Below are 24,611 nucleotides of genomic sequence, written 5' to 3'. Positions count from 1 at the left end.
GGGGCCTGTTGGTGGTTTCGGTGAACAGTTCTTCATTGTGTGCCTTGCAGGATATTTAGCCTCCCAGGCGCCTGCCCTCTAAATGGGGACTCCCTGGTCATTGTGACAACCAGAACACCTGCACACATTTTCAAGTGCCCCTTGTGGGTGATTCGCCCGGGGTTGAGAAGCATCAGGCCACAGCACTGCATTGAGAATAGGCCAGGTGTATGTGAGGTTGGAGGTGAAGTGTTCCAGGGCAAGACAAGGCACTGCCGGTCCTCTGCTTGTCTCACGTGGGATTATGTATACAGAGTGGTTCCTTTGTTTTAACTTTTTAGGTGAAAATTTTTAAGCACGTGTTTATTGAGGACCAGTGTTATTCTAAGTGCTGAAGACCAGCCTTCAATGAAGTACAGTGCCTGTTTTCAAGGAGCTTAAAATCCAGTGGGGAGAGAGAATCAACTAGCTCCCCAGCGAAGAATTTCAGGTGGTGGTACCAGTATGGAGATTAGTAGGGCTGTTTTGGTCATCCAGAGACACTTTTCTAAAGGGCTCCGAGACAGGAAATGGGGGATGGACCATCTTAGACTGCAGACATGCTAGAGAACGATCTAGAATATAATCCGTATTGGGCAATTTCCAGATTGGCAAGAAGCTCTGTATTCACTGATAAGGTCAGACTGACCTCAGGCAGCACTGAGTTCGTTTGGGGAAATGCTTGCTCCTCTCTTAGTAGCCCTGAGATTGCTTTTGGAGGCCTGGCTTTGGTGTGCTGGGATGCCAGGCTTGAGGAAGCCAAACCTTGAGGAATTTGGAGAGTGTTGCTGTTTGAAGTTCCTTGGTGGGGACGTGTACACATATATGTGCTTCTTGTACCCTTTGAATATCCTGGGAAGAATATATAAGGAACTAGCGTCAGTGGTGGGTCGCCTAAGGAGGAAGGGACTGAGTGTTGGGATGAGAGGAAAGCTTCCTTTAAAATTTTTTAATACGTAAAGTTTTTTAAAAAGCAGAATATATTTTCATGGCTCAAAATTTAAAAAGGTACAAAAGGTATGTGATGAAAGAGACTTGGTATTGTATAGTGCTTCAAGTTTTCCTTCCGGCAAATGTTAGTTGTTCAGGAGATAAACTAATTTAAGGGAAGTAACTTGGTGATGTCTCAGGAAGAAAGTTTTGGGCTAAGTCAGAATGAGGCCTCCTAAATACTAAGCTGTTTGCATTGGATTGTTTCATCAAGTCAAAAACCTACAGTATTAGTGATGGGGCAGCATTAAAGTTGGTGCTAATAAAATGTGGTCTAAACAAAACTTGATTATTTTGATGAATTAGAAAGGTTCAGGCCCCTTTATTATCAGTTACTAACTGAGTCCTCGTGGGTGAGTTATTTAACATCCCTTGCCTCAGTTTCCTCATCAGCAATAATTTTATAAATTTATTGTGAGAATTAAGTGAAGGATGAGCTAAATAAATGTTAGCACTTAGTATTTACCAAATGGAGTGAAGGCAGCTTCAGGAAGATAATCATCTTTAATATTTAGTCCATTCAGTTGAATTAGAACCATTGCTCTCTTCTTCACTGCTCATCATTCATTCTACAAATGTCTATGGAATGCCTGGTTTGCACCTGCTACTGTCCCAGGCCCTAGGGATACAGTGCAGAGCAGACACAGTTCTGGAGTTTATCATGTGGTGGGGGACAGTAGGCTGTTAGTATATAATAGAGATTTGAGCCGTCATGGGTGTCAGAGAGGGAAGGTTTCCCCGGGGAAGTGACAAGTCAAGTTGTCAGAGGAAAAGGAAAGAATAGCATGTGCAAAGGCCCATTTGACAGAGGAGGCAAAGGCCAGTGTGTCTGTTGTGGGCAGAGCTGGGGGATGCGGTGCCACGCAGACTGAGATGTAGTCAGAGTAGAGGCAAAGCCTTGCAGGCCGTGCTGAAAAGTTTTTTCTGTGTTAGACTTGTTTACTGGGGTGGGCGGGTGGATTCGGGGTGAGATGATTGGATTATCGCTTGGAAAGATAGTCTGTTTGCAGTGTGGAGAATGAATGGGAAGAGAGCCAGCATGGGTGTGGGTGAGCTGATTAGAAGGCCTTTGCAGCGGCTCAGGCAGATTTTGGAAGCATGGACCATGGTGCTGGCACTGGATATGGAGAGAAGTGAATGGACTGAGTCCGTGGATATTTAGGAGGAATATTGGCAGGGCTTGATAATGAGTTAGCCCTGGCGAGTCAGGGAGAAGGAGCTGTCAAGGATGGCCTTGTGTTCACATATTTTGGTGGAAGGTTGTCCCATTCACTCAGATAGGGAACACTGGAAAAGGACATGTGTAGCAGAGGGAGGAGATTATGAATCTGCTATGGATTTAAGTCCAAGAGGAGGCAGGGAGGCAGTCGGATGTAGAACTCAGAGGCATCTGGGCTCGAGATCTAAATGCAGGAGCTTATTGATGCCTGAGCTTTGGGAGGGAGAAAGGAAGGGAGGAGAAGCATGCTCACCTGGCCTGAGACTTGCTACCTGGCTTCATGCTGGCTGGCCTTGTCCTGGGACAAGAGGAGCACTTGAGACAGGACTTTGTATGAGGATGGAGTCCGTCTTCCAGCAGAGTCCTTGCCAGTGTGCATGTGCCAGCTGTGTGGTGGCATCTGGGCGTAAGGACATCATGGGGGACCCTCTGTGGAGTGCACTCTTCCCTTCCCTACCTCCTATTCTTTTCCTAGGAGCCTGCCACTTGTCATCTTGAACTGGCTGGGGGAGTGTGGAGGCTGGAGGCTGGCTCCTAAGACCCACACATTAGCTGCAGTTGTCTGGATTTTATCTGTAGATAATTGGAAATTGGCTTGAACATCAGTACAGTAAACGAATCATAACTCTCGCAAACTGCTTGTTTTATGCTTTTGGAGGTTTGTAAATTTCCTCTGAGCCTGTCTGTCTCTGCCTCTGTCTCTCTCTTTCTCTAAATTTTGGTTAGATCAGTCAAGGGTGGAAGGCAGATGTGAGGGTGAGGGAGAGATCCAGAGGAGAAGGAAACAGAACAGATTAGAGCCAGGCGAGTGGGCCACAATGCTGCCTGCCTGCCAGTTGGTCCGTTTATCTGTCAGCCTGTCACTAGCTTATTGTGAAAAAAGAGCTTAAGCCTGGCTTTCTTTTCTGCTGTGGATCGCTGTCCTCAGAGACTAGTGTAGGAACCAGGGTAGATCTCGCTTTCCTGGTTCCAGATAGATGCCCAGAGAAAATCCCGGGTGTGGGCAACTGGGGCCCCCTTGTGGCTGGATCCGTTTCTCCACTTTTGCTCTGCCTTTCCTGGTCAACTCCTAGTTGGGAGGAGGCAAAAGGTTTTGCTTTCACTTAACACCTTCCTGCTGGATTCGCTATTTCCATGGATTTGGTGATGGTCCTCAGCGCCTGCTGCCCAGCTGCTGGTCTTGGGTCCTCCTAAGCCAAGCCCAGCCTTCTTGAGGTGCTGGCACTGAACCCAGGCAGCCTCTTCGTGTTCGCTGGAACTTCAGACTCTTCGGGCCACTGCTTACAGATAGCCCACCCAGCACACTCTACAGTGTGAAAAAACGGAGAGAAATATGAGAAAGGGGTTTGTGTGTGTTGCTTGAGAGTAGAATGTCTTTGGTTTTGATGTCCATTGGGTGGCACTGTGATCTTATTTTTGTTTCTGTTTTTCTTTGCAGCCAAGCTCTAGTCCAGGAAGTGAAAATGTGATGCCTCGAGAGCCACTGGTAAGAATCCAGGTTACATATGTATCATTTTCTAATAGTTAAAATGCAATGTGAGTTTCAAGAAACCCTATGGTCTTACAATTTTACATCAGTAGTGTCCCTTTAAAAGTAGATGTTGTGTGGAGACTAACTCCATCAGTGACCTCTGACTTCTGAGTTCCTGGCATCAGGAATTAGTAAGATTTCTTTAGTAAAGCCTCGTCTTCTTTTTATTCAGTTTAATCTTTATTTATTGATTTGAGAGAGAGAGAAAGAGAGAGAGAAAGATTTGTTGTTCCACTTATTTATGCGTTCTTCCACTTATTTATGCATTCATTGCTGATTTTTGTATGTGTCCTGACTAGGGAACAAACCCACAACCTTGGCATTTCGGGATGATGCTCTAATCAACTGAGCTACCTGGTCAGGGCAAAGCCTGATCTTTTCTGGAACTGAAAGCATCCACCCCAGTTGGCGACGCACCAGTTGGCTTATTGCTGATCAATAGTAATTAGTGGGGCGCCTGAAACCTTTGGGGGCTGAGTTGGAGTGAGGCTGCTGGGCTTAACCAAGTTGCTGCTTGATTGTATAGAATAGCCGTTCTTTTTTTTTTTTTTTTAAATATCACTCGCTATTTTTCCATTTATTTTTAGAGAGAGTAGGAGAGGGAGAAACAGAGAGAAATGTCAGTGTGAGAGAAACGCATCGATTGGTTGCCTCCTGCCCGCGCCCCAACCAGGGCTTAGGCTGGGGAGGAGCCTGCAGCTGAGGTATATGTTCTTGACCAGAATTGAACCCAGGACCCTTTGGTCTGCAGTCCGACACTCTATCCACTGAGCCAAACTGGCTAGGGCTGGAATAGCTGTTCTTTGCCCCTAAAGGTGAGGGCACCTCAGGTGGCCTTTGAAGAACAGTTAAGGGAGGGAACTCCGTTTTGCCTGGTTAGTAGTTAGGTTTATGATATTTGTTTCCTGCTTATGTTATTGTCAGGGAAGAGGCCTACTAGGTACCGAAGGTAATTTTCTTAACAAAGTGCTTTTGCTCGGGGGTCTGAGCCAGAGTGCCTGCCCGCCTGCCCCATTTTTATCCTACTTTGCATTTCAGGACGGTTGCCGGTCCTGTTGGTGGGGTAGAGAGACCTGTTCTGTACAAACCAGACATGTTTTATGGAGGGGCCAGCTTTAGGTTGAACTTTTCAGAGCTTTTTCTCTCTTTGAATGTTGACAACAAGGTTAGGGATGTACTGCCCAGCTTTTGTTCCTGCGGGGCCTGCTGTTTCGCCTGTTTTTCTTCCTTCTCCTTCTGGCAGTAGCGTGAGGAGGTAAGGAGAGGGCCTTAGCGTTGTGAGCAAGTCTGCATGAATCCTAGCCTGTTCTAAGGCTTTCCAGGACAGAGGGGAGAAAGACCAAGGCGATCCAAGCCCTGCCTGGACTGTTTCAGGACAGTGCTACTGCCATCATGTCACCTGTTGTTACCAAAAATGGCTCATTTTCACCTGTCCCCGCAGTGGCTTCATTTCACTCTTTTGGGATCGCCTGAGTTCTTCCTTGAGGTCACGGTGGTGTGAAAGCCAGTCTCTTAGGTAGACCTTGAGTATTTCCCACGGGGCCTGCCACACTGCCCCTCGGGCTGAAGTTATAGTTGGTTTTGGAGTGATGTCCAAATTGAACATGACAGTACTTTTCAATCCTTTATTCTTCAGTCTCTTTAAATTTTGACCTCCTAATTTAACTATTGATCACCAGGAGAGCGGCCGGTCCATTCTGGGGGGTCATGGTTGGACAAACTCTGGGAGGTCCTTTCTAGCAGGGAGCCCCAAGCAGTTGGCAGCCTCACTGATTTCGGGGTATATGGAGCCCTGCAGCCCCTTTGCTCTACTAATGTTTCTGTTCATGCCCTTTTCCTGCTGCACTGTGCATTTGCTTGTTGGTTGGTTGTATTTTTATTTCTTTCTTTTCTGGGAGGCCCTGAGCAGTCTTCAAACCCTAGTAGCCTGTGATTGTCCAGAGTTCAGACTCATTCTCTCCAGGCCAACTCTACAATTACCTTATATTTAATTAATATTTTTTCCCCTCTTTACGTACTTGCTGCATAATTGCTCAGAGGAAAGAAAACACATAGCAGCAATTTATATATATATAAAAAAAACAATAATTAAAAAAAAACCCCGAAATAAACTCCCATCTCATTTGGGCTGATCCTATGAGTTGGGTAATTAGAGCCCTATTAAAAGGTAGACCCCTCTTTTTTTATTAAATTTTTTATATTAAACTCCCACAGTCTCTCAGTCATGGCCTTATTGCTTTTGGCCAACCATTTGCAGCAGCCTGATTAAATGAGGGCACCAGCCGAGTTGTATGGTCTTGTGTGAACTACTTCTGCCTCTTGGGAGTGGCGGTGGGAGGGTGCCAGGCAGAGGAGCCCGCCAGGGGCTAGCGAGAGCTCGTGTGGCAGGTTGTGGGTACAGGACAAGCTGCTCTGAAGCGGGTGCTGAGTCACAGGTGCTGGAGAAGGGACGGACGGTAGCCCAACCACAGAAAGCCCGATAACACAGGGATTCTGGCCGGGGTGTTACCCATTCCCTGGATGCTCGGGAGGAATAGACAATTGAAGACCAAAACTAAGCCTCTTCTTAAGTAATTTATATGTTTTATCTGGGGGAGGAAAGGCATTTGTATACATGAAACAATTAGCAAAAAACACAGGGCTGTATATAATTTAACCAACAGTATAAAATCGTGTATAATTGGTGCAGAATTGCCTGGCGTGGAGTCTGAGAGAGCCCTCATTATTCAGAGGAGGAGTTGCAGAGGAAGCGGGGTGGAGGGTGAGGGGTACTCAGAGTGGGTTTTGTGGAGCTGGAAGCCAGGTCTGGAGGAATGGGATAGTTCAGTGCTGAGGGAACACCCTGCTATGCTATTTTTGTTTTTGTTTTTAGCTGAGTGCAAAATTCCTTAATGGGAGCTGCCTGTCCTCTACAGTAAAAGGGCTAAGCACAGAATGCTAAAGGCAAATACTGGTGTTCTTTGTCTCCAGAACTAGATGATCACCTTGGAATAACTTCCCCCTTATGAAAAACTAGAGGCCCGGTGCACGGATTCGTGCACTGGTGGGGTCCCTCAGCCTGGCTTGTGCCATCTCGCAACCTGGGACCCCTTGGGGGATGTTGCGGGCCGAAACCAGCAGTTTGACATCCCCCAAGGGATGTAGCAGTGCTCGAAGCAGCAGGTTGCTGGGGCGCTCCCGCTCATCCTGGCCCCACTGTGCCTGCCACAGGCTGGTGCCCAGTCAGTCCCGATTGGGAGAGGCTGGCGCCACTGCCACCACAGTGGTGCTCACCAGCCGTGAGTGCAGCATCTGGCGCCCGTTGGTTAGCTGAGCGGCGCTTCCACTGTGGGAGTGCACTGACCACCAGGGGGCAGCTCCTGCATTAAGCGTCTGCCCCCAAGTGGTCAGTGTGCATCATAGCAACTGGTCGATCGGTCGTTCCGTCGACTGGTCGCTTAGGCTTTACATATATAGACGGGGGGTTCTGACAGAAGAGGCTCTATTGACAGCAGGTGAATGTACGTATTTGGGCTTCTGCATGATTGTTTGCTTTATTGCTAGGGAAGGATGGCCTGATTTTATTTCTGTCCTCTCTGGACAATACAAACAGGCTTGTGATTTTGTGCTGAGAAGTATGGTCTTGTAGTTTCTAAATGATATGTTTGTGTTTATGTCTGTCCCCTTGTCTTGATTCTACGCAAGCAGTGACACTTCATGCTACCTTCTCTTGCCCCTTAAATTCTCCTCCCCCCAAAAAACGAACCCAGCAACCCTGACTGTATTAGTGGGATAGTTGCTCTATAATGTCATAAAGTTCTCAGTGCTAGAGATTGGTGAACAGACCAGTTTGACAAATTCTGAGAACTCCCAGTTGAAATTCTAATTGTTAATGACAAAACTCTGTGTATTAGTTAAAACAGCTGATTACTTTTTCTTCTTCATTGTTTCTTATTGAACTTTTCCTCCAAGGGCAAAGAATTTTGACAGCCCCTCCAGCTTCTCCCAGACCTTCTGTAAATTTCCTGTAGACCTGAGTTTTCTCGTCACCTTGTGGACACATGCTCAGGCTCACTCAAAGGCTCTAGGTCAGTGGTTCTCCACCTTCTTAATGCCGCGACCCTTGAATACAGTTCCTCATGTTGTGGGGACCCCAACCATAAAATTATCTTCGTTGCTACTTCATAACTGTAATTTTGCTACTGTTATGAATCGTCATGTAAATATCTGATATGCAGGATGTATTTTCATTGTTACAAATTGAACATAATTAAAGCATAGTGATTAATCACAAAAACAATATGTAATTATATATGTGTTTTCCGATGGTCTTAGGCAACCCCTGTGAAAGGGTCGTTCGACCCCCAAAGGGGTTGCGACCCACAGGTTGAGAACCATTGCTCTAGGTGGATTCACTCTGGCAGGATGAAGTCCTGCCTTGCTGATGGGTCTTTAAGGATGGGTAAAGCCTGGCCAGTGTGCCTCAGTGGTTGAGCATCGACCTATGAACCCGGAGTTCACGGTTCAATTCCCGGTTGGGGCACATGCCCGGGTTGCGGGCTCTATCCCCAGTGGAGGACGTGCAGGAGGCAGCCTATCCATGATTCCTTCTCATCATGAATGTTTCTATCTCCCTTCCTCTCTGAAATAAAAAAAAAAAAAAGAAAGAAAGAAAGAAAAGAATGGGTGGACATTGTCGGCATGGAGTAACTTAGTTCCTATCTTGCTTGGATACAGAAACTGGGGTTAAGTAACCTTCCGAGAGTCCTTTTAGTCATATGATTTAGGTTATTTGAAGTAAGCAGTAAATAAGTTTCGTTTACGTGTCTACTTGTTTCAACGCAACAAATTTCTCAATATTCAGCAACACTATTGCTCATCTACTTTATATGCTTATGGGTTTTGGCTAAACTAGAATTTCAGCTTTTTGCTCATTGACATCAAGTTCTTTCTAATGGATGAGTCTTCTGCCATGTTCTCTTCCTCTAACTGTAAAGTATAGGGTTTGTTGTTGTTTTGTTTCTGTCCTTTCCCTGTATCCACCCACCTTTCCTTGTATCCACCCACCAAAAGAATGCTAAGCTTACATGAATGTATTTTTATAAATGATGATGGTGATTTCTACTTTATCACTTTCCCTAGGACCAATATTTTTTGGTATGCTGGATTATTATTTAAAAAAAATGTATTTTTATTTCAGAGAGGAAAGGAGAGAGAGAGGGAGAGAGAGAGAGAGAGAGGGAGAGAAAGAAAGAAAGGTAGGTCAGTGATGAGAGAGAATCATTGATTGGCTGCCTCCTGCACGCCCCCTACTGGGGACTGAGCCCGCAAACCAGGCATGTGCCCTTGATCGGAATCGAACCCGGGACCCTTCAGTCCACAGGCCAACACTCTATCCACTGAGCCAGACCGGCTAGGGCAGTGTGCTGGATTCTTAAAAATAAGGACACTCAACACTTGCAGACCCAGGCTGTGTGCCGGCAGTTTTGTCCTCTGAGTAGAGGTGTCCTGAGTCCTCAGGTTTCTCCTTGAGGCTAAGACGGAACCTCGCCCACCTGATTCTGCAACGTGTATTTGATCTCAGGTCTTCTGGGGGAGCTCATCCACCTTACACCTGGACACCTAGGGGTTTTCTCTTTACTTCTACGTCAGTTACCCAGAGGCCCGTAATCAAAAGGCCGTTCATATCTCGATGAATTTAGGGAGCTAGGCTGTGAGCCTCTGTTTGAGAATGCCTGTGGCTAGTCTTCTAGAGACCTCTCATGTAGTTCTGCAGGCACCTCCCTGTGTTTGTATCTTTTGTGGTTAGAGTATTTTGGTGAACTTGCTGGTGGGCTCACTGTGGCTATGCTGGATTCTTAAAAATAAGGACACTCGACGCTTGTAGACCCAGGCTGTGTGCCAGCAGTTTTGTCCTCTGAGTAGAGGCTTTCCCCCACCAAGACATTTCTGAAGGATGACATTCATATGCTCGGTGCATTTCTTTGTGTGTACTCTCATGTGCACTATGGATGTGTGTATATTTGCATATGTAGAACATGTAACACACACCTTTTAACAAAATTCAGAGCGCTTGGTGGGGAAATAAAGTTGATTTTAATATTGTATTTATGAAAGTGTTTTATAAGCATAGGGGCAATGAAACTAGCCATTTAGAGATTTCAGAAACTTGTCATTTTTCCTCCCCAGGAAAAATAAATAAATAAACAAACAAACAAACAAAGCAAGCAAATGTACAGTATTAAGCATTATTATTTTAAAAATATATAGTGGTTGATTTCTATGGGCTTGTTGAATAACAGAGTTAGGTTTGCTCATGTGAGCTGTAATTTCCACCTCTGTTTCTCACTCAGACATCAGATGTAGGTGACTGGGCATGACATTATAGGGATAATCCTAAATCTGCTATTTATTTATTTACTTATTTATTTCTTGACCCAAGAATATGTTTATTTTTTTTTTTTTTAGAGAGAGTAAGGGAGCTAGAGAAACATCAAAGTAAGAGAGACTCGTTCATCCATTGCCTCTCGTATGCTTCCTGACCGGGTTTCGAACCTGCAATCTAGGTATCTGCCCCGTCCAGGAATTGAACCTACAACCTTTTGGTGTACAGGATGATGTGCCAACCAACTGAGCCACCCAGCCAGGGCTATTTATTTATATTTAAGAAGTGAGTTATCTGTCGATTTGGGTACTTACACTGTTACTAGCAACACAGGCCGGGGAGGACCCGTCATAACTGCTGCTGAGAAATTTGGGACCAAAAATTAGTGTAAACAGCTGGGGGTGGGCCTCCTGGTGCAGCTCTCTGCTGGGGTGATGTCGTGTGCCCAGACCCCGCGTACTGGGCCTGCGGCCCGGGCACCTTCCACATGGGAAAAACTTGGCCGTGCCTCCTCCTCCGCTCCCCTCTCAACAGTGCAAAACCTCTAGTGAAACCAACACTCCTCTTGTAACATGGACACCCTCGAGGGAGGGTGCCTAAGGGTCCCGCCTGTCCTCCATCCGGGGGAGGAAAATGGCTTAGAACTAAATGCTGAAGAGGATGAACTGGAGAAAAGTCTCGTTCTGTCTCTGGGTGGCTTCTCTGTGATCTCTGGGCCACTTACTGATTTTGAGATGACTACCTCTTCCTACCCGTCCTTCCTATTGTGCATGGAAGGGTTTAGTCCATAGACCAGGCGGCTGCCTTTCAAGTTCTTTCCTCTTTCAGGTAAATGAAGAGGTTGCTTTTTCAGTTGTAAGGTATCCTTTTACAAATAATTATTAGATGAATCGAAACTCTTAGGAGTAATAATTAGAGGAGTGGAATTTGAAATACTTTTTCAGCTTTGTTTATCCTTTGGGTTCCTGGCTTTCCTGGTAACACTTTACATTTGCTATAGTTCCTGTAATCAGAGGCCTGGCTGTTGGGTAACCATACAGTGCCCTCGTTTCAGAGACGTGGGAACTGAGGAACTGGGCACTTGAGGCCTCTTCGCAGAGCCGCACGGTGCCGGGAGTTCATCTTTCATCTCGTCCCTGGCAGCATTGCTCTGGAGGAAGTGGGTCGTGTTCCCCCTTTTCTCCTGGAGACAGAGTCCTTGAGTCCTTCAGGGCGCGGCCTACCCCTTGCTGAGGACGGGCTGTCCAGAGCTTTACTGGGCAGAGGGACTTTCTCAAAGGTTCTTCTTTTGCTTAAAATCGATTATTAATCTCATTTGAAAGAAGTTTTACTTAAAAGGGTATTTTTAATTGTGACCTAAAATAGGGGTGTTCCATGTGGCAAACTCAATAAATCCCCCAGTCTGGGGACCACTGAATGTCAAATACTTTGGACAGCCGTGTGCCCTGCGTTTTGCACGAGAATTTCAGTTTAAAACATTTTAGCTCATTGTCAACCCACATAGGCCAATTTGGGTTTGAAAATATGATCTTGTAGTTAATCCCACTTCTGTGCCGTGAGAAGCCGCAGGAAGATAAAGTGGTGCTTTGGAGAAGGACGCCTTCGCCGCCCTTCCTTCTTCCCTCCCAGCTCTCCTCTCTTTTATGGTTTGTAGTTATAACCAAGATTTATGCTTGTTGCTCCACAAATCTTCTCTCTGCCATTATGAGTTTGTCCGAACAGCCTAGAGATGGGGCCGACACTGAGTGATTCCTGAGGTAAATCTGCCCAGGGCACTCCCTGACACTTGGGCTCAGAGCGGAGCTAACTCATAGCCCTCAGGGGCCGGGTGGATCTATTGCCTTGTCTAGAAGAAGACATGCTGTCACCTTTGTGACCTCTTGCCTTAGCAGTGACCTTGGTGGCACAGCTCTCCTGTTTGTGCTTACAGAGTCTCGGGGGGTGGGAGGGATGAGGCTGGGTCAGCCGTCACCCCCTTCACCCAGCAGTGCCCACCACGAGGCCTTTCCCTCTCGCTCTGTGTCCCCTGTCACCTGATAGGGCCACAGCAAGAGGGTCTTGAGGGACAGGGCTGCTTTCTCCAGGCTGGTGGGGAGGATCTGCTAATAGAATCAGGCACGTAAGCTGGTTATTTGTATAAATGGTTTAGTTTTCCCATCGTTTACCAAACGTGGATTTTGAGGGAGAAGGGGAAAAGGAAGCAACCTTTGTTAAACATCTTTCCCCCCTTCCTATTCTTCCCTTTTGCTGGTCCTTGTCTCGTGTGTACTTTTGAAAGTCATTTCACATCTCTTGTGCAGTACATACATTTTTTAAAGTGTTAAGAGCTTGCATTCGGCACACTCCTTGAAGCAGCCAGCTAGCTCATGTGGCACCGGGGGACCTACTCACCCAGGCCAGCGTGCCCTGAACTGTGAGCCAATTGCATTTGTTAATGATTTAGGCTGTTTACTAAACATGCTGTCAATAGGTGAAATATAAATAAATGTGAACAGAGGGACCTACAAATACCGTGTGTTTTATAAACAAATGTGAAAAGGGTTCTATGAAAACTGAGCTGAATGCTTTGGTAAGTGTGAGCTGCTAAAATGATTGCTGTCTTTTGAGGTGTGAACAAGACGGCAGTTAAGCTAGGGGAAGATCATAAAAATCTAGAAGTATTTGGCACTTTGATTTGCTTTACTAATTTCTTTCAGTTCTGGCTTTGCTTTAGAAATGGTGAAGGGTGTGTTATGGGTGGGGTTTATGCAAGAAAGACGTCTGTCTGGGAACTTCAGTCTGTGGGCCCACACTCAAAGAAAAGGTCTTGGCTCTACATCAAAAGATTAGCAAATGACTGTACGTTTATAGGTTTTAAGTTAATGTGAAATGTGTAAGGTATGCAGAGGAGGCTCCATTTTTAATGATTCCCCGCTTTAACTGATTTTTCGATTAACTGACCAATTACAGGCTCTGATCACAAAGGCCAGTAGGGCTTGTGCTATACGAATTGCTGGCCTCGTACTGTTTCTGTATTTTTGTTATCTTGTTTTATCCTAACAGACTGCTGAGAATGACTCTTTTCTTTAGTTTACAGCGAGGAAACAAGCCCAGGGCACACAGGTTCCTGTGCGAGTAAGTGGCAGGCCTGGGATTCAAGCCCCAAGGCACTGCTGAGCTCTTCTCAGGACCACGCAGTGTGTGGGAGAGGGGCTTAGGGTTCGGCGGGGGTGGGGGGATGTGGGGGCGTGGGGGGGGGGGCTGCCTGGGGATCCTGCTTCCTCTGAGGCTGCTGCCTGTGCGCTCTCCCTGCGTGGAGTCTTTTGTGTGCATCTTAGCTGTTGAAAAGGCACCTATTAATTTATCACAGGTGATGTGGCCTCCTTGTTCTTGGAGGAGGCGTCTGCACCCATGCACCTCACTAATGACAGGTTACGCGATCGAGGCAAGATAATAGGATCTTTTCATCTTGTCTGTACGGCAAGGTGCAGTGTCCCTGGTAGCTTCCAGGGGGCAGCAGCCGCTTGTTCTTCGTCTCTTGCTGGCAGAGGGAAGGCTCCACAATTGAGCAATTTGCTTTTGACTCCAGCTCTTGAAGTGGTGCTGTGCAGGCTTCAGGGAGTCACCTGGACCCACATAGAAGCTACAGCATCCGGCATCTTCCGTCTCTGCTTTCTCTGCCCTCAGGCAGACCCTTTATCTGCGTGCCTGTCCACATCCACAAATCCTCACTGTCAGAGTTCTCGTGCTTGGAAATGAATAGAGATGTCTTTAAGAGAGTAAAATCTTTTTGTCAGATCTTGTTGCCGTTGATAGCAACTCTAATAATGTTTAGATGTTTTGAAACTTTTCCCTGTGGGTACGTGTCTTTATTCTGTTGGGAACACTGCTGTCATATGGTTGATTACCTGTTTTTCCTGTCAGCATTTCCTTACGCCCCCCCCCCCCCCCAGGCTTTCAGAACTTTCTTTTCAATTCTCAGTGACTCATTTCAGAAGCACATTAAGGTGAGGTGGGGGGGGGGGGCGGGAATTTGGATTTGTCACTTTTTTAGACTTTGGAACCCAAGACTGACAGGTGTGCCGTGTTGAAGTGAGTACCTAGCTCCTGGTCCTCCCAAAGGCACGGATTTGACCACGGCCCTGACTCAGATCTTCCTCCCGCCGTGTGGCTGAAGCAAGTGATGAAAAGGAGGGTTGGTTGCAGGCGGGACTGGGTGGTTGCAGGGCACACAGAGAAGCAAATGGGCCGCAACATTTCAGCCCTGTGAGGTTTTTGTAGGATTAGCAAGAATTCTCCGGCCTGACTCCACTGTGGAGGAGCTGGGGCCCCGGCCCTGTCTTGGGCTTTGCATGCTGTGGGCTTTCCTCTGAGGACGCCAGAGCACTGGGGAGGGGGAGACCTTTCCATCCCGGCTCCAAGGGGGGCTTTCTTCCAAGACAAAGGCGTGCCTCCTAACCTCACCTCCAGTTCTCGCTCTCTGTTGTCTCGCTGAAAAATGGCAGTTAATAGATCTGCTAATGAGCAGAAGAAATAACTGGAAATAGTGGCAGATCATTTGACAGGGACGCGGTTTATAACTCCTGTTTATCACGTGATTATTATCATTATTGTTATTTCTGTCGGAGTTTTAAGAATTCAGCTTGGTCTCCGGAGCCCCATTTTGTTTCTTCCTTTGGAATGTCTAGAAATACCTTTATTTCAGAGCAATCTTGGCTTCCCTCCTCCCCGCCCCTCCCCAGCTCCATCTCCCCTTCCTTCCTGCTCCTCTGCCATTACCTCAGCGGCTCCGGCAGGTGGGGCATCCCCTGCTGACCAGACGGCAGAGCTCGGCGGCTGGAGGGATGCTGCGGTGTTTGTTTTTGCAGTTCCTGGATTTGGTTTAATGTACAATTGATTTTTTTAAATGTATTTAATCATTTTTTTCTTACCTCATAAGGATTAACCTGCAGAAACCTCATTTTATCCTAAGTGTGGCTTTGGGAGGAAGGGAGAAGAAAATTGAGTTTCTCTCGCTTATTTTATTCTTTCACTTTTTATTTTCCGAATGGCTTTTCCTGCCGAAGCAGCTCTGTAAAGCACAGTGCCTTTTACTGGCCATTACTTCCTCATTACTAACTGGTCTCTCCTGCTTCCCCTTGTCTGTGAACTAAGTACAGAGGCCGAAAGGTAATTGGTGGCTCTAGCACAGACTCGCCAATTACTAGTATAGTCAACAGGGAAGCAGCCCGGGATGGTTTGTGGTTGGCACTGGCTGCCCACCTAGCCCATGCGAGTTGGGCTTGACTGGATGGGTCCTTTCCTAATGCTGTGCCTTGGCTTCGCTAATTGCATTACACGGTCTCCCTGACTTACAGGTTCCAACCTCATTTTGTCCCTCGTGCGGTTCTCACATCCATGCTGTCCTTTCTAAGTTCCTGCCTCTTGGCCGTGTCCATAAGGTATGAACATGGAGAGGTTTGGCGTTGCGGCTCCCTGGTGCCTAGAATGGTTAGGTGGCAGGCTGCAGATAAAAGATTCTCTTTAAACTAGTAGTTTCTGTACAGTTTTGTCTGCTGAGTTCAAGCAAAGGCATGTCTTTGTGGGTGTCGGTTTCGCCCCCTCTTTTGAGCATTTATCTGATTTGTATTGCACCTTATCTACTTTGCTCTGGCTCAGAGGAGGGAAAATTGCTGTCACTGTTGGGCTGCCATGCCCTTGTGTAAAGCTGGTAGGTGCTGAAGTAGCAAAGGAGTCCCTATGTTGCATGGTCATATTTCCACGCAGAATATGTTTTTTGTTTGTTTGTTTCCTAGGTACTTGGCACCTAGGCACTTATTAAATCCTCTATGGGATGGGCATGTATTCTAACTTGGCTCCTGGCAGGAAGTAGGCCCTCAGCACATATTTGTAAAATGTGTGCATGTGTGAGTGTGTGTGTGAGTGTGCATGTGTCCTCACGTATGTAGATGGTGGTGGTGAGCCAAGGGGCTGGGGTGTACAGTTGCTGCCTGGCTGCCTGCTGGGAACTTCAGGTGCCACACACTTTTGTGGCTGTGTAGTGTATCATGGCCATGGAGGCAACATAAAGCGGGCATTTTATGAAGGGAACATCAGAGGAAACATTATAGCTGAGACCTTTATAGCCTTTCCATTATTATGGTTTAAATCTCGACAGTCTTTATGCCTGGTGACACTGGGACCAGCAGAGACAGTTGTACTCGCACCGCCCGCTCTCCACATCCTGTCTGTGCTGCGATAGGCATCGTGAAGTGTGCGGTGCAGGGCTGCCTTGCGCTTTGTCTAGAAACAGCCCCTTTTGACTCAACTTGGAAACTGGATGACTCACCATTCTGTTTGTTTTATTGCAACTGTCATTTCATAAATGCCCCGAAAGCTTTAAACTGTAAATGCCAGAGTGACGTTTTCGCCTTTCCTTTTTATTTTACCTCTTCTGTTATCTCGAATCTTTTTGTTCATGTCTCTCTTTTCTCTTTCCGTTTCATAACTATTTTCTCTTCCATTACTCTCTCTTTCTCCTTCCCTTCGTGGCTGCCCCTCCCTGACTTTTGGTGGCTATCCTGGCATCTGTAGTGGAGGTGGGTTTTGCTGACCTCATGGTGCATTCGCTCCAGCTGCACTGCCATCTGACCGAGAGGGACACCCCCCAGTTTATGTTGTGTGGACGTGGGAATGGCCGTGCACATCGGCGCTTATGAAGTGTCCATTGGCTTCGGCTCTAGATGCTGAATGCCATGTTGGGTCAGAACAGAATCTCACTTTCTGTGCTGCTGCATTTGCTGTCAAATCATGGGTGCCCCTCTCCCCCACATATCCATCTCCTCCATGGAGCACTAGGCCGTCCTTGGATGGGCTGTAGGACCGATGAGCGCTGGTGCCCCTCATCAGATGTTTGCCTGTACCATGCCGTCGTCTCCCCTCCTGAGGTGTTAAGAAATGGACTTCCTGAAGTGAAGAGCCCCTGCACAGTCTTTGGGCTTAGGTAGGGTGTTGGGATCTAAAATTTTAAGGAGTTGAGCTCTCAAACTTCCTTTTTTCCTGCAGTGTCTGACACTGTGGCACTTTCCCGAGTCACCTGATGGATGACATGAGCATCACTGGGTGTTGAACACCTGGCCGGGGAGGCAGGGACCCTCTGTGGGTTTACCCACAGGATGGCAGACAGATTGTGGAATCGTAATGAAGCGGGAGGGGCATCCCCGAGGTTCACCTGGATGGAGATAACAGGCCCAGCATCCGCCTCAGGAGTGTGGCTGCAGGCTGGCACTGGTGTCAGTAGTTGTATTCCACATTTGTCAAATTCATCCTCCGGCAGAACTGATTTTAGAAGTAGCTGCTTATAACGAAAGAGAACAGTGACTTTAAATGCATAGAAACTTCTCTTAATCAAACGCTCCTTGTTTTCTTTTTCTTCTTTTTTAAAGGCCTTTGGTGGAGTTTTTGGCTTTCAGAGTGAGCCATCCTCTGAATTCTCTTAAAATACAACTTCTTTCCTGTATGTCTCCAGGGAAGGAGAGTATTTCCATGTTATGAGTAGGGGAAAGGTGGTATCGTTACAATAGTTAATAGGTGCATGGCTGTGGATTTTAAAACGAGTTCTATGTATCTGCTGGGCGGCATTCAACGTAGAATGCCATGCTTTTCACCCACTTGGCTAGATGTCTGATTCTGACACAACCGCTGTCCCCGCTGCTGGAAAACAGAAAACCACAGACTGTTAACTCAATACTCTTCCCTTCTGGGGCCGGGGCGGGACGAACGGGGTTCAGATCAAGGTACTCTCCTTCCGCACCCGAAACAGACGTTCCCTTACGCCCGCTGACAGTGTGAGCAGGATTCTAGAGTCTCTGGCCATGTTAATTAAACCTCAGGGAGGCGTGCCCTCTGGCCGGCTTACCACCTGGGCATTTACTCCCTGGGACCGGGAGCAGCCTGCCAAGTGCCCCTCGCAGGTTCCTGCCTAGGATGTCTTCTCCCTTCCTGGGCAGGGCGTGTTTGAGCACAAGGATCATTCAGTGCTCATGGCCTGTTCATTCCTTGGCTTCTGTGCTGAGCTCTCCAGCAGGGGTGCCAATTCTTCCATTTAGCTGACTATTATATAGCCCTTAAAAGGGAAGGGTTTATTTTAGCTGGCTGCTATATTGATTGCTATAGGGACGTTTCTATTTTCACTGGCTGCTATATTGACTGGGAAAGGGAAAGGGGCTGTATTGCCGGGAGCTGTCATATTGACTGTTACAGAAAAGATCTGTATTTAAGCAGTACCAGTGCACTGGGATCTCCCAGGCAGGATATTAATGCTAATTCATCCGCTCACCCCCTGCTGTGAGTGTTATTTGTTTAAATCTGTAGATTCCCACAGCGCGTTTATATCCTCACTAGAGTGAGCTCCGCTCCCTGTAATTATTTAACATTATATGCTGATATAAATTGTAACAGTTAAAGAATGGTAATGAGTGGCCAAAAAAGAAAATAAAATAGAAAAGAAGGAACCAGGAAAATAATAGAAAAAAGAAAGGGAGAAAATACATGAAAAACACAAAACATATATGTGTGTGTGTGTGTATGTATATCTATTTATAAATGTGTGCATATGTGTGCATGTATGACATGAGAAGTGGCAGAGTTAGATTCTAAAACAGCAGTGAGCGACTTTCTCCCACTCCAGGTCGACTTGTACAGTGTTGGCCAGTCCATGTATTGTGATCTGTGTATGTGCATGTGCTCACGTTACCCACAGAAAGATGCTTCTGGTGTGTGCTCTCCTATGCAGTTTGCACACATGAGCATAGTTACAGAGAGAGAGAGAGAGAGAGAGAGAGAGAGAGAGAGAGAGAGAGAGAATGAGAATGAGTGTGTGTGTTCCGTGTAGCGGCAGGAAATTCATCCATAGCGACTCAGCTTTTTGATGAGCAGCTGATACCTGGTTTTCCTTTGAGCTTCCTGTTCATTTGGAACTCTGGGCCTGAGACCTATTGGGGAAAGCTGGGGGGCATGCTCAGCTGGGATTGAACTGATAGGCCATTGGGTGTCACTGTCGCTCTACTGGCTATAGTTGAAAGAGGGTTTTTCTGCTGTGGAAACTGGATTTCAAAAGAAAAGTTTTTTTGCTCAAGTTCAAGGTGCTGTCTGAGATGTTTGTCTGCATTTTGAGATCCCTTTTTAAAGATAGTTGTGTTGTTTGCTTGTTTTTGCTGTGCTAAACCCTGGCATTTTGATTGTTCTTGAAAATTGTGTGCTGATTCCAAGCTCTGTTTGGAATCACCTGGAGCACAGCAGGTGAGGACTTCCCATGAGCAGGAAAAAAGAGGCAGCTGAACAGCATCCTGGAAACCCACTTAACAGGGAGAGAGGGTTTGGGCAAGGACTTTAAAAAGGAGGAGGAGAATCTCCTGCACAGCCTACATTTGGCGGCGCCTGCAGCCCCTCTGGCTGCCCCTCCAGCGCGGGAGGTGGCTGTGGGAGGCGTGCTGAGCCCGCCGCCGCTGGTCGCAGAGGAGCGGGCGTGCTCCTCCAGCTGGCTGCTCGGCAGCGTGGAGCCGTGCCAGGCTTCACCACAATTCATACTGTGTCAGTTTAATAAATGCACTACTTAAATTATGAAATTACAAAAGAAAAAAGAGAATGCACTTATTCAGACTCTTAATACATTAAAAATAAGGCATTAAAACTCTGACTTTTTTTTTTTCTTCCAGAATCAATAATGAACAGGAAGGGTTGTAGACATTAACAGTCATGGACATTCAAACTCTTATACATAAATTATCTTAGAAAAATGCACATAAGACTTGAATAATGTAAATACATTAATGCATTTAATAATTTAAACATTAAAGCGCAAGCAGGAATTTGAGGCAGAGGCTGCTCTGAGGTAAGGGATTGGTCCTAGAACGCGTGTGCCTAGGATCGATGGGTGATTTCCCCTTGAGACTCCGTGGAAAGAGAGTGCCTGGCTGGCTGGTGTGAGCTCCGTGCCAAGAATCCCTGGACATTCATGATCTCAGCTACCTCCCAGCCCCTATTTTCATATATACTGACCTTCGTCCTCAATTCTGTGTTCTCTCTAGTCTTGTGCTTCTAATTGTTTGTTTGTGAGCGAATTAAATGCTTCCACTTCAAGGAACAATGAACTTTGAGGATGTCTTGGTTGGAAAACCAAACCAAATTAAAAAATCCTTCACCCGCTCTGGCTGCTAGTGATTTGCGAACGTGGCAGCAGTGGCTCCCTACGATCACTCATTCAGGCTCTCAGCCTGCAGCTCCACTGTGGCTCCGTGGTCAGTGGGTCCAGGGTGCAGTATGCTGATGATTTGGAGACGGATCTAATGGGAGAGCAGAGATGATGGACTATGTTAGCTCCTGGGTGTTTCATACAGAGATGGCAGGCCACATGCCAGGAAACAGGACATGCTATGGAGTTAGACTCAGTAATCAGTGATCATGCCTCACTTTGATTTGAGGTTTTAGCCATTGGATAGACTGATGTTACTGTTTTCCCTTTTCTTTAAAAAGCTCACTGGAATGTTGAAGTGCCCTTTTCTGGCAGAATATGAATGACCAAATTAAATTTATTTTATTATTTTAAAATTGATTTAGAGAGAGGAAGAGGAAGAGGGTCAGGGAGTGAACCCACAACTGAGTATGTGCCCTTGACTGGGAGTCAAACCTGAGACCCTTTGGTCTGCAGGCTGATGCTCTAACCACTGAGAGAACTGGCCAGGGTCCAAATTCAATTTTTGACATCTGCCCTAGAAAGTGTCCTGGGAAGAACTAAGAAGCGAGGACAATGTGCCGCAAGTTTTCACTTATTAACCCCAGTGCTGTTCTCCGGCTTCATTTTATAGCCCAAATCACAGAGGAGAAACTGGGAAAATTGTAGAAAGTGTGTTACTGGGTGCAGAGTCTGAGAACTTTTTCGCTACCTGTAGAAGAGGTGTGTTTACTGGTCAGTAATGCAGACAGCTCCCCACGGGCTTTGCTGTGGGGCTGAGGGACCCTTGAGGAAGGGTTACCAGGTGGTAGTGACTGAATAAAACCTGTTTTCATTATTGCCAGGTCCGTTGAAGTCTTTTACTGGATCTCAAATCTCCTACCTGAAACTTTACCTGGGGTCGTCTTGACTTGACCCAGGCCTTGTCTCTTCTGGCATCTTTGTTTGCAACCATTTCCAGTCTTTGTTGCAGCCAGAGGCAGCCTGCTCTCCAGTGAACGTGGTTCTGAGCCAGCTCAGAGCCACTGGAGGGAGAGCGGCTATAGGTTGTCCTGCCATGGGCAGCAGATACAAACAGTCCTAGGTTGTGCTGCTCAGAGCAGCCAGAGGAAAAACCTGTTCTTTAAAAACTGCTAATCAGGTATTGGCTTAGAGAAGAGTCATATCAAGAATGGGCACGGACCACCTGGGAACAGACCTGGAGGTTTAGTTTATCGTCCTTGGGATGTGCTCAAATTCTTCTCCAGAAATTATGAACAATAGCTTCATGCTGTGACCCCTTTCCACCTGTTTGTTTTAAGGGGGCACAGCCTGTTCTGCCAGTTTTATTTCAGCTCTGGGATGAGTGTCAGTCCCAGGTCTGTTATGTTCATTTCTTGTCCAGAGTTTTCAAAGCCCAGGCCATTCCCTCTATTGCTTGTCCGGCCTGGTACAGTGGCTGTCTTTCCTGCCCTCACTCCCTGCTTCATCCCGGCAGAGGGAAGGAGGAAGTGAAATCCGGGGAGCACTCAAACCAGGGAGAATCGAATTCTCTTTGGATTTTGCTGGTCACACCCAGGAAAGCTTCCTTCTCTTCCCTTAAGTTCCAAGAAATGTTTTATTGCCCTAACTGTGTAATGGGCTTGTTCCAGACTGGGATGTGAGTGCAGGCGGGGACACAGGGTGGTTGGGGCACCTTCCCTCTCCTGTTGGAGGAGCGGAGGGCTCGCTGCCGCGGGGCAGAGGGAGCAGAGAGCACTGATCAGTCCGTTCACCCTGTGATATATCCCTTATGCAGATTTCCTTTGAAGACAGAGGAGTCAGGTTCATTAATTAAAGGAGCCTGCTCCAGCGCCCTGTAATTATAGGTGCTAGAAATCTGAATTTTAAGAGGTCTGTGCAGCTGCATTTTGAAAAATGTAGGGAGGCACGAGAAGTACAGGCTGTGTGGGTAAGAATGTGGCTGAACCAGATTTGGGAGGTTTAGGTTTTGGCAGAATTCCCCTTCAAATTCATATTTATTCTATTTTTTTCCCTTTTTTTTTTTTTGTTTGTTAATGGAGAAGCTGAAGCTTTGAATTTTTGTTGTTGTTGAAGGTTACACCCTGTGACAGAGAGGTTGGTATGGTCAGAGTATGGAGAGCAGAAAGGAGTGGCTGTAAAGTAGAAGATGCTTATTCGTTTTTAAGAAAGCCAGGGATATCTTTGGGCCCTCGGGATGCAGTTTTGAAAAAAATTAAATAATTTCTTTCTTGAAATGAGTGAAAGGGGCAGGAAGCAGAAAGTAAGTTTAAATGTAGTGCAGGGAGGTAAGTCCCGGGAATACATGAATCTTGGTCCCCACTTCTCTCCCCTAGAGCAGTATCTCCTCCTCTGTTCACACAAATCACTTTTTGATGTGAACCCAGAGGTGCAAACAGAACATTTCAGATCTTTATGGGAAGTTCTGACCTGTCCCTTTTCTTTCTCATTTCAGTTATTTGTAGGTTGACCTTTGCTTTGGATGCTTTCTCTCTCTCCCTCTCCCTCTTCCTCTGTCCCTCTCCCTTTCCCCTTCTCTCTTTCTCCCCCTCTCCCCCTCTCTCCCTTTCCTTATCTCCCTCCCTCTTCTTTTAAAAATTTTCTATTTGATTTATAAGGTTTCTTTTTACTTCTTGTCAAAAAACTTTATTTGAGTCCGTGACCGTTTGCATCTCTGTTAATTAACCATGGCTAATTTGGGATATGAATAGGAGGGGAGAGAGTTAAGAAGAGACTAGAGGTGCGTGAGGGCTCCCCAAAGACCAGTGTAACTGAGCACACAGTCGAACACAGCTGAGTGCAAACCAGATGCCACCATGAGCCTCCATTCTCCTTATTGGCCTTGTCTCCTCGGAGTGTCACAAGCATTATCCCATTTCACAGCCTGGACCCTCTGTCCCTCCTTTGGGGATTGTAAGGGGCCAAGAAAAAATGATATATAAATATGTATATATTTTAGGATAATTCTCTGTACTTTTTCCTTACATTCTTGTATTATGTGTGTGCATTGGGAAATCTACCATAAACCGGAGTAGAAGTCTTGAAGACTGTCATTTGGTGCATTTACAATATGCAGATTGCAATTCCAATTAGATTGAAACCTCTATTTAGCAAAGTGGTTTTGTGAAATAAATAACTTTTGAAGAAGGCCTACTATATATAATAAATACATATTTTTCCTTCAGTCGCTGGCCTGGAGCTTCCTGCCTTCCAAACACTTGCCCTGAAATGCTGATGCAGAAGCCGGCGGCATCGCTGGGCTCTTTACAGAAGAAGTGCTTCTCCTTTGCTTTCCTGGCACAGGGATTTCATCCTTGATTTACAGGCTCAGCTTGTTAGCGCCGGCGAAGGGGAGCTGGTGTGAAGGTCACTCTGTCCGTTTTGTCCTCTCAGAGAGAGGAGGCTGTGAGTTTCTCCTTGTGTGCTCGTGGTCGTGGTGGGGTTCAGGTGCCCCCTACTCTGTCCGACTGAATCAGTCAAAACTCTTGCATCTCTCTTTGAGATGATGGGTCCTCCGGACTATGTGTCCTCCAACAGGGGTGAATGGTTTTGAAAGCCTAATTCAGAATTTCAGGACGAGGAGCACGCCACCTAGGAGAGACCTTCCTCCCAGCCCCCCCTTTTCATAATCCTTCTCAGCCCAGCCGTGACAAACTGACAGATAATTAACAGATCAGTCCTCCTGTTAGCCCGGTCGGATGCTGGAAGCTGCTCTTGCTTCTGCGGGCCCTTTAGCAGCTCTGTGCGTGTGGGTGGTGGTGCTCTAAGTGGTCCTAGCAGAGGGCAGAGTGCTTTGGGAAAAGCAAACAGAATGCTCTTTGGAGGAGAGTGCTTAAAAGGCAGAGGGGCAGGCAGGTGCCCAGCTTGAAAGCACCTGGTGAAAATACTCGGACTCGCAGGGCTGCGGTTCTGAACACCCCGCCGTCTCGGGAACGGTGATCTGAGTTATAATCGGATGCCTGATTACAGAGAACGTTTTGAAGGCCACTTAGTCCCAGGTCGGGCCGTGCATTAGGTGCGCTAATCCTTTGCTGTAACAGTGGACTGGAGTTGCAGAATGGGAGGCACACGGTCTGTGTGTTTTAGCTTTGGTATTAAATATTTCTATACAGATGCCGCCTGTGTGGCTTTTTCTCAGCGGCCCAACTTTTCTTTCCCCAGTGGAAAAAAAACTCGTTGTGAGAGTATTCTCTTGTACCGACCAGTGACTTTTAAAGTACTTTTGTACTTCTCTTATGTGGTCACTTTTCTCATCTTCATGATTTGAAATATTAACGTGCAGATAAATATAGCAACGTGT

At 46.7% G+C, this 24,611-nt stretch overlaps 1 protein-coding gene across 2 annotated transcripts in view; it reads left to right on the top strand.

Moving 5' to 3' along the window:
- Nucleotides 1-24,611, top strand: part of PEX14 (peroxisomal biogenesis factor 14) — a 133,259-nt gene that overhangs the window by 18,015 nt on the left and 90,633 nt on the right. For both annotated transcript variants that reach the window (XM_081087047.1, XM_081087048.1), the window contains exon 2: nucleotides 3,666-3,713. In XM_081087047.1, coding sequence (XP_080943173.1) covers nucleotides 3,666-3,713 — 48 coding nt within the window. The remainder of the gene's footprint in view (nucleotides 1-3,665; nucleotides 3,714-24,611) is intronic.

Source organism: Myotis nattereri (genome assembly GCF_964212035.1).
Source record: "Myotis nattereri genome assembly, chromosome: 3".
Lineage (NCBI taxonomy): Eukaryota > Metazoa > Chordata > Mammalia > Chiroptera > Vespertilionidae > Myotis > Myotis nattereri.
This window is presented reverse-complemented; position numbering and strand designations above follow the sequence as displayed.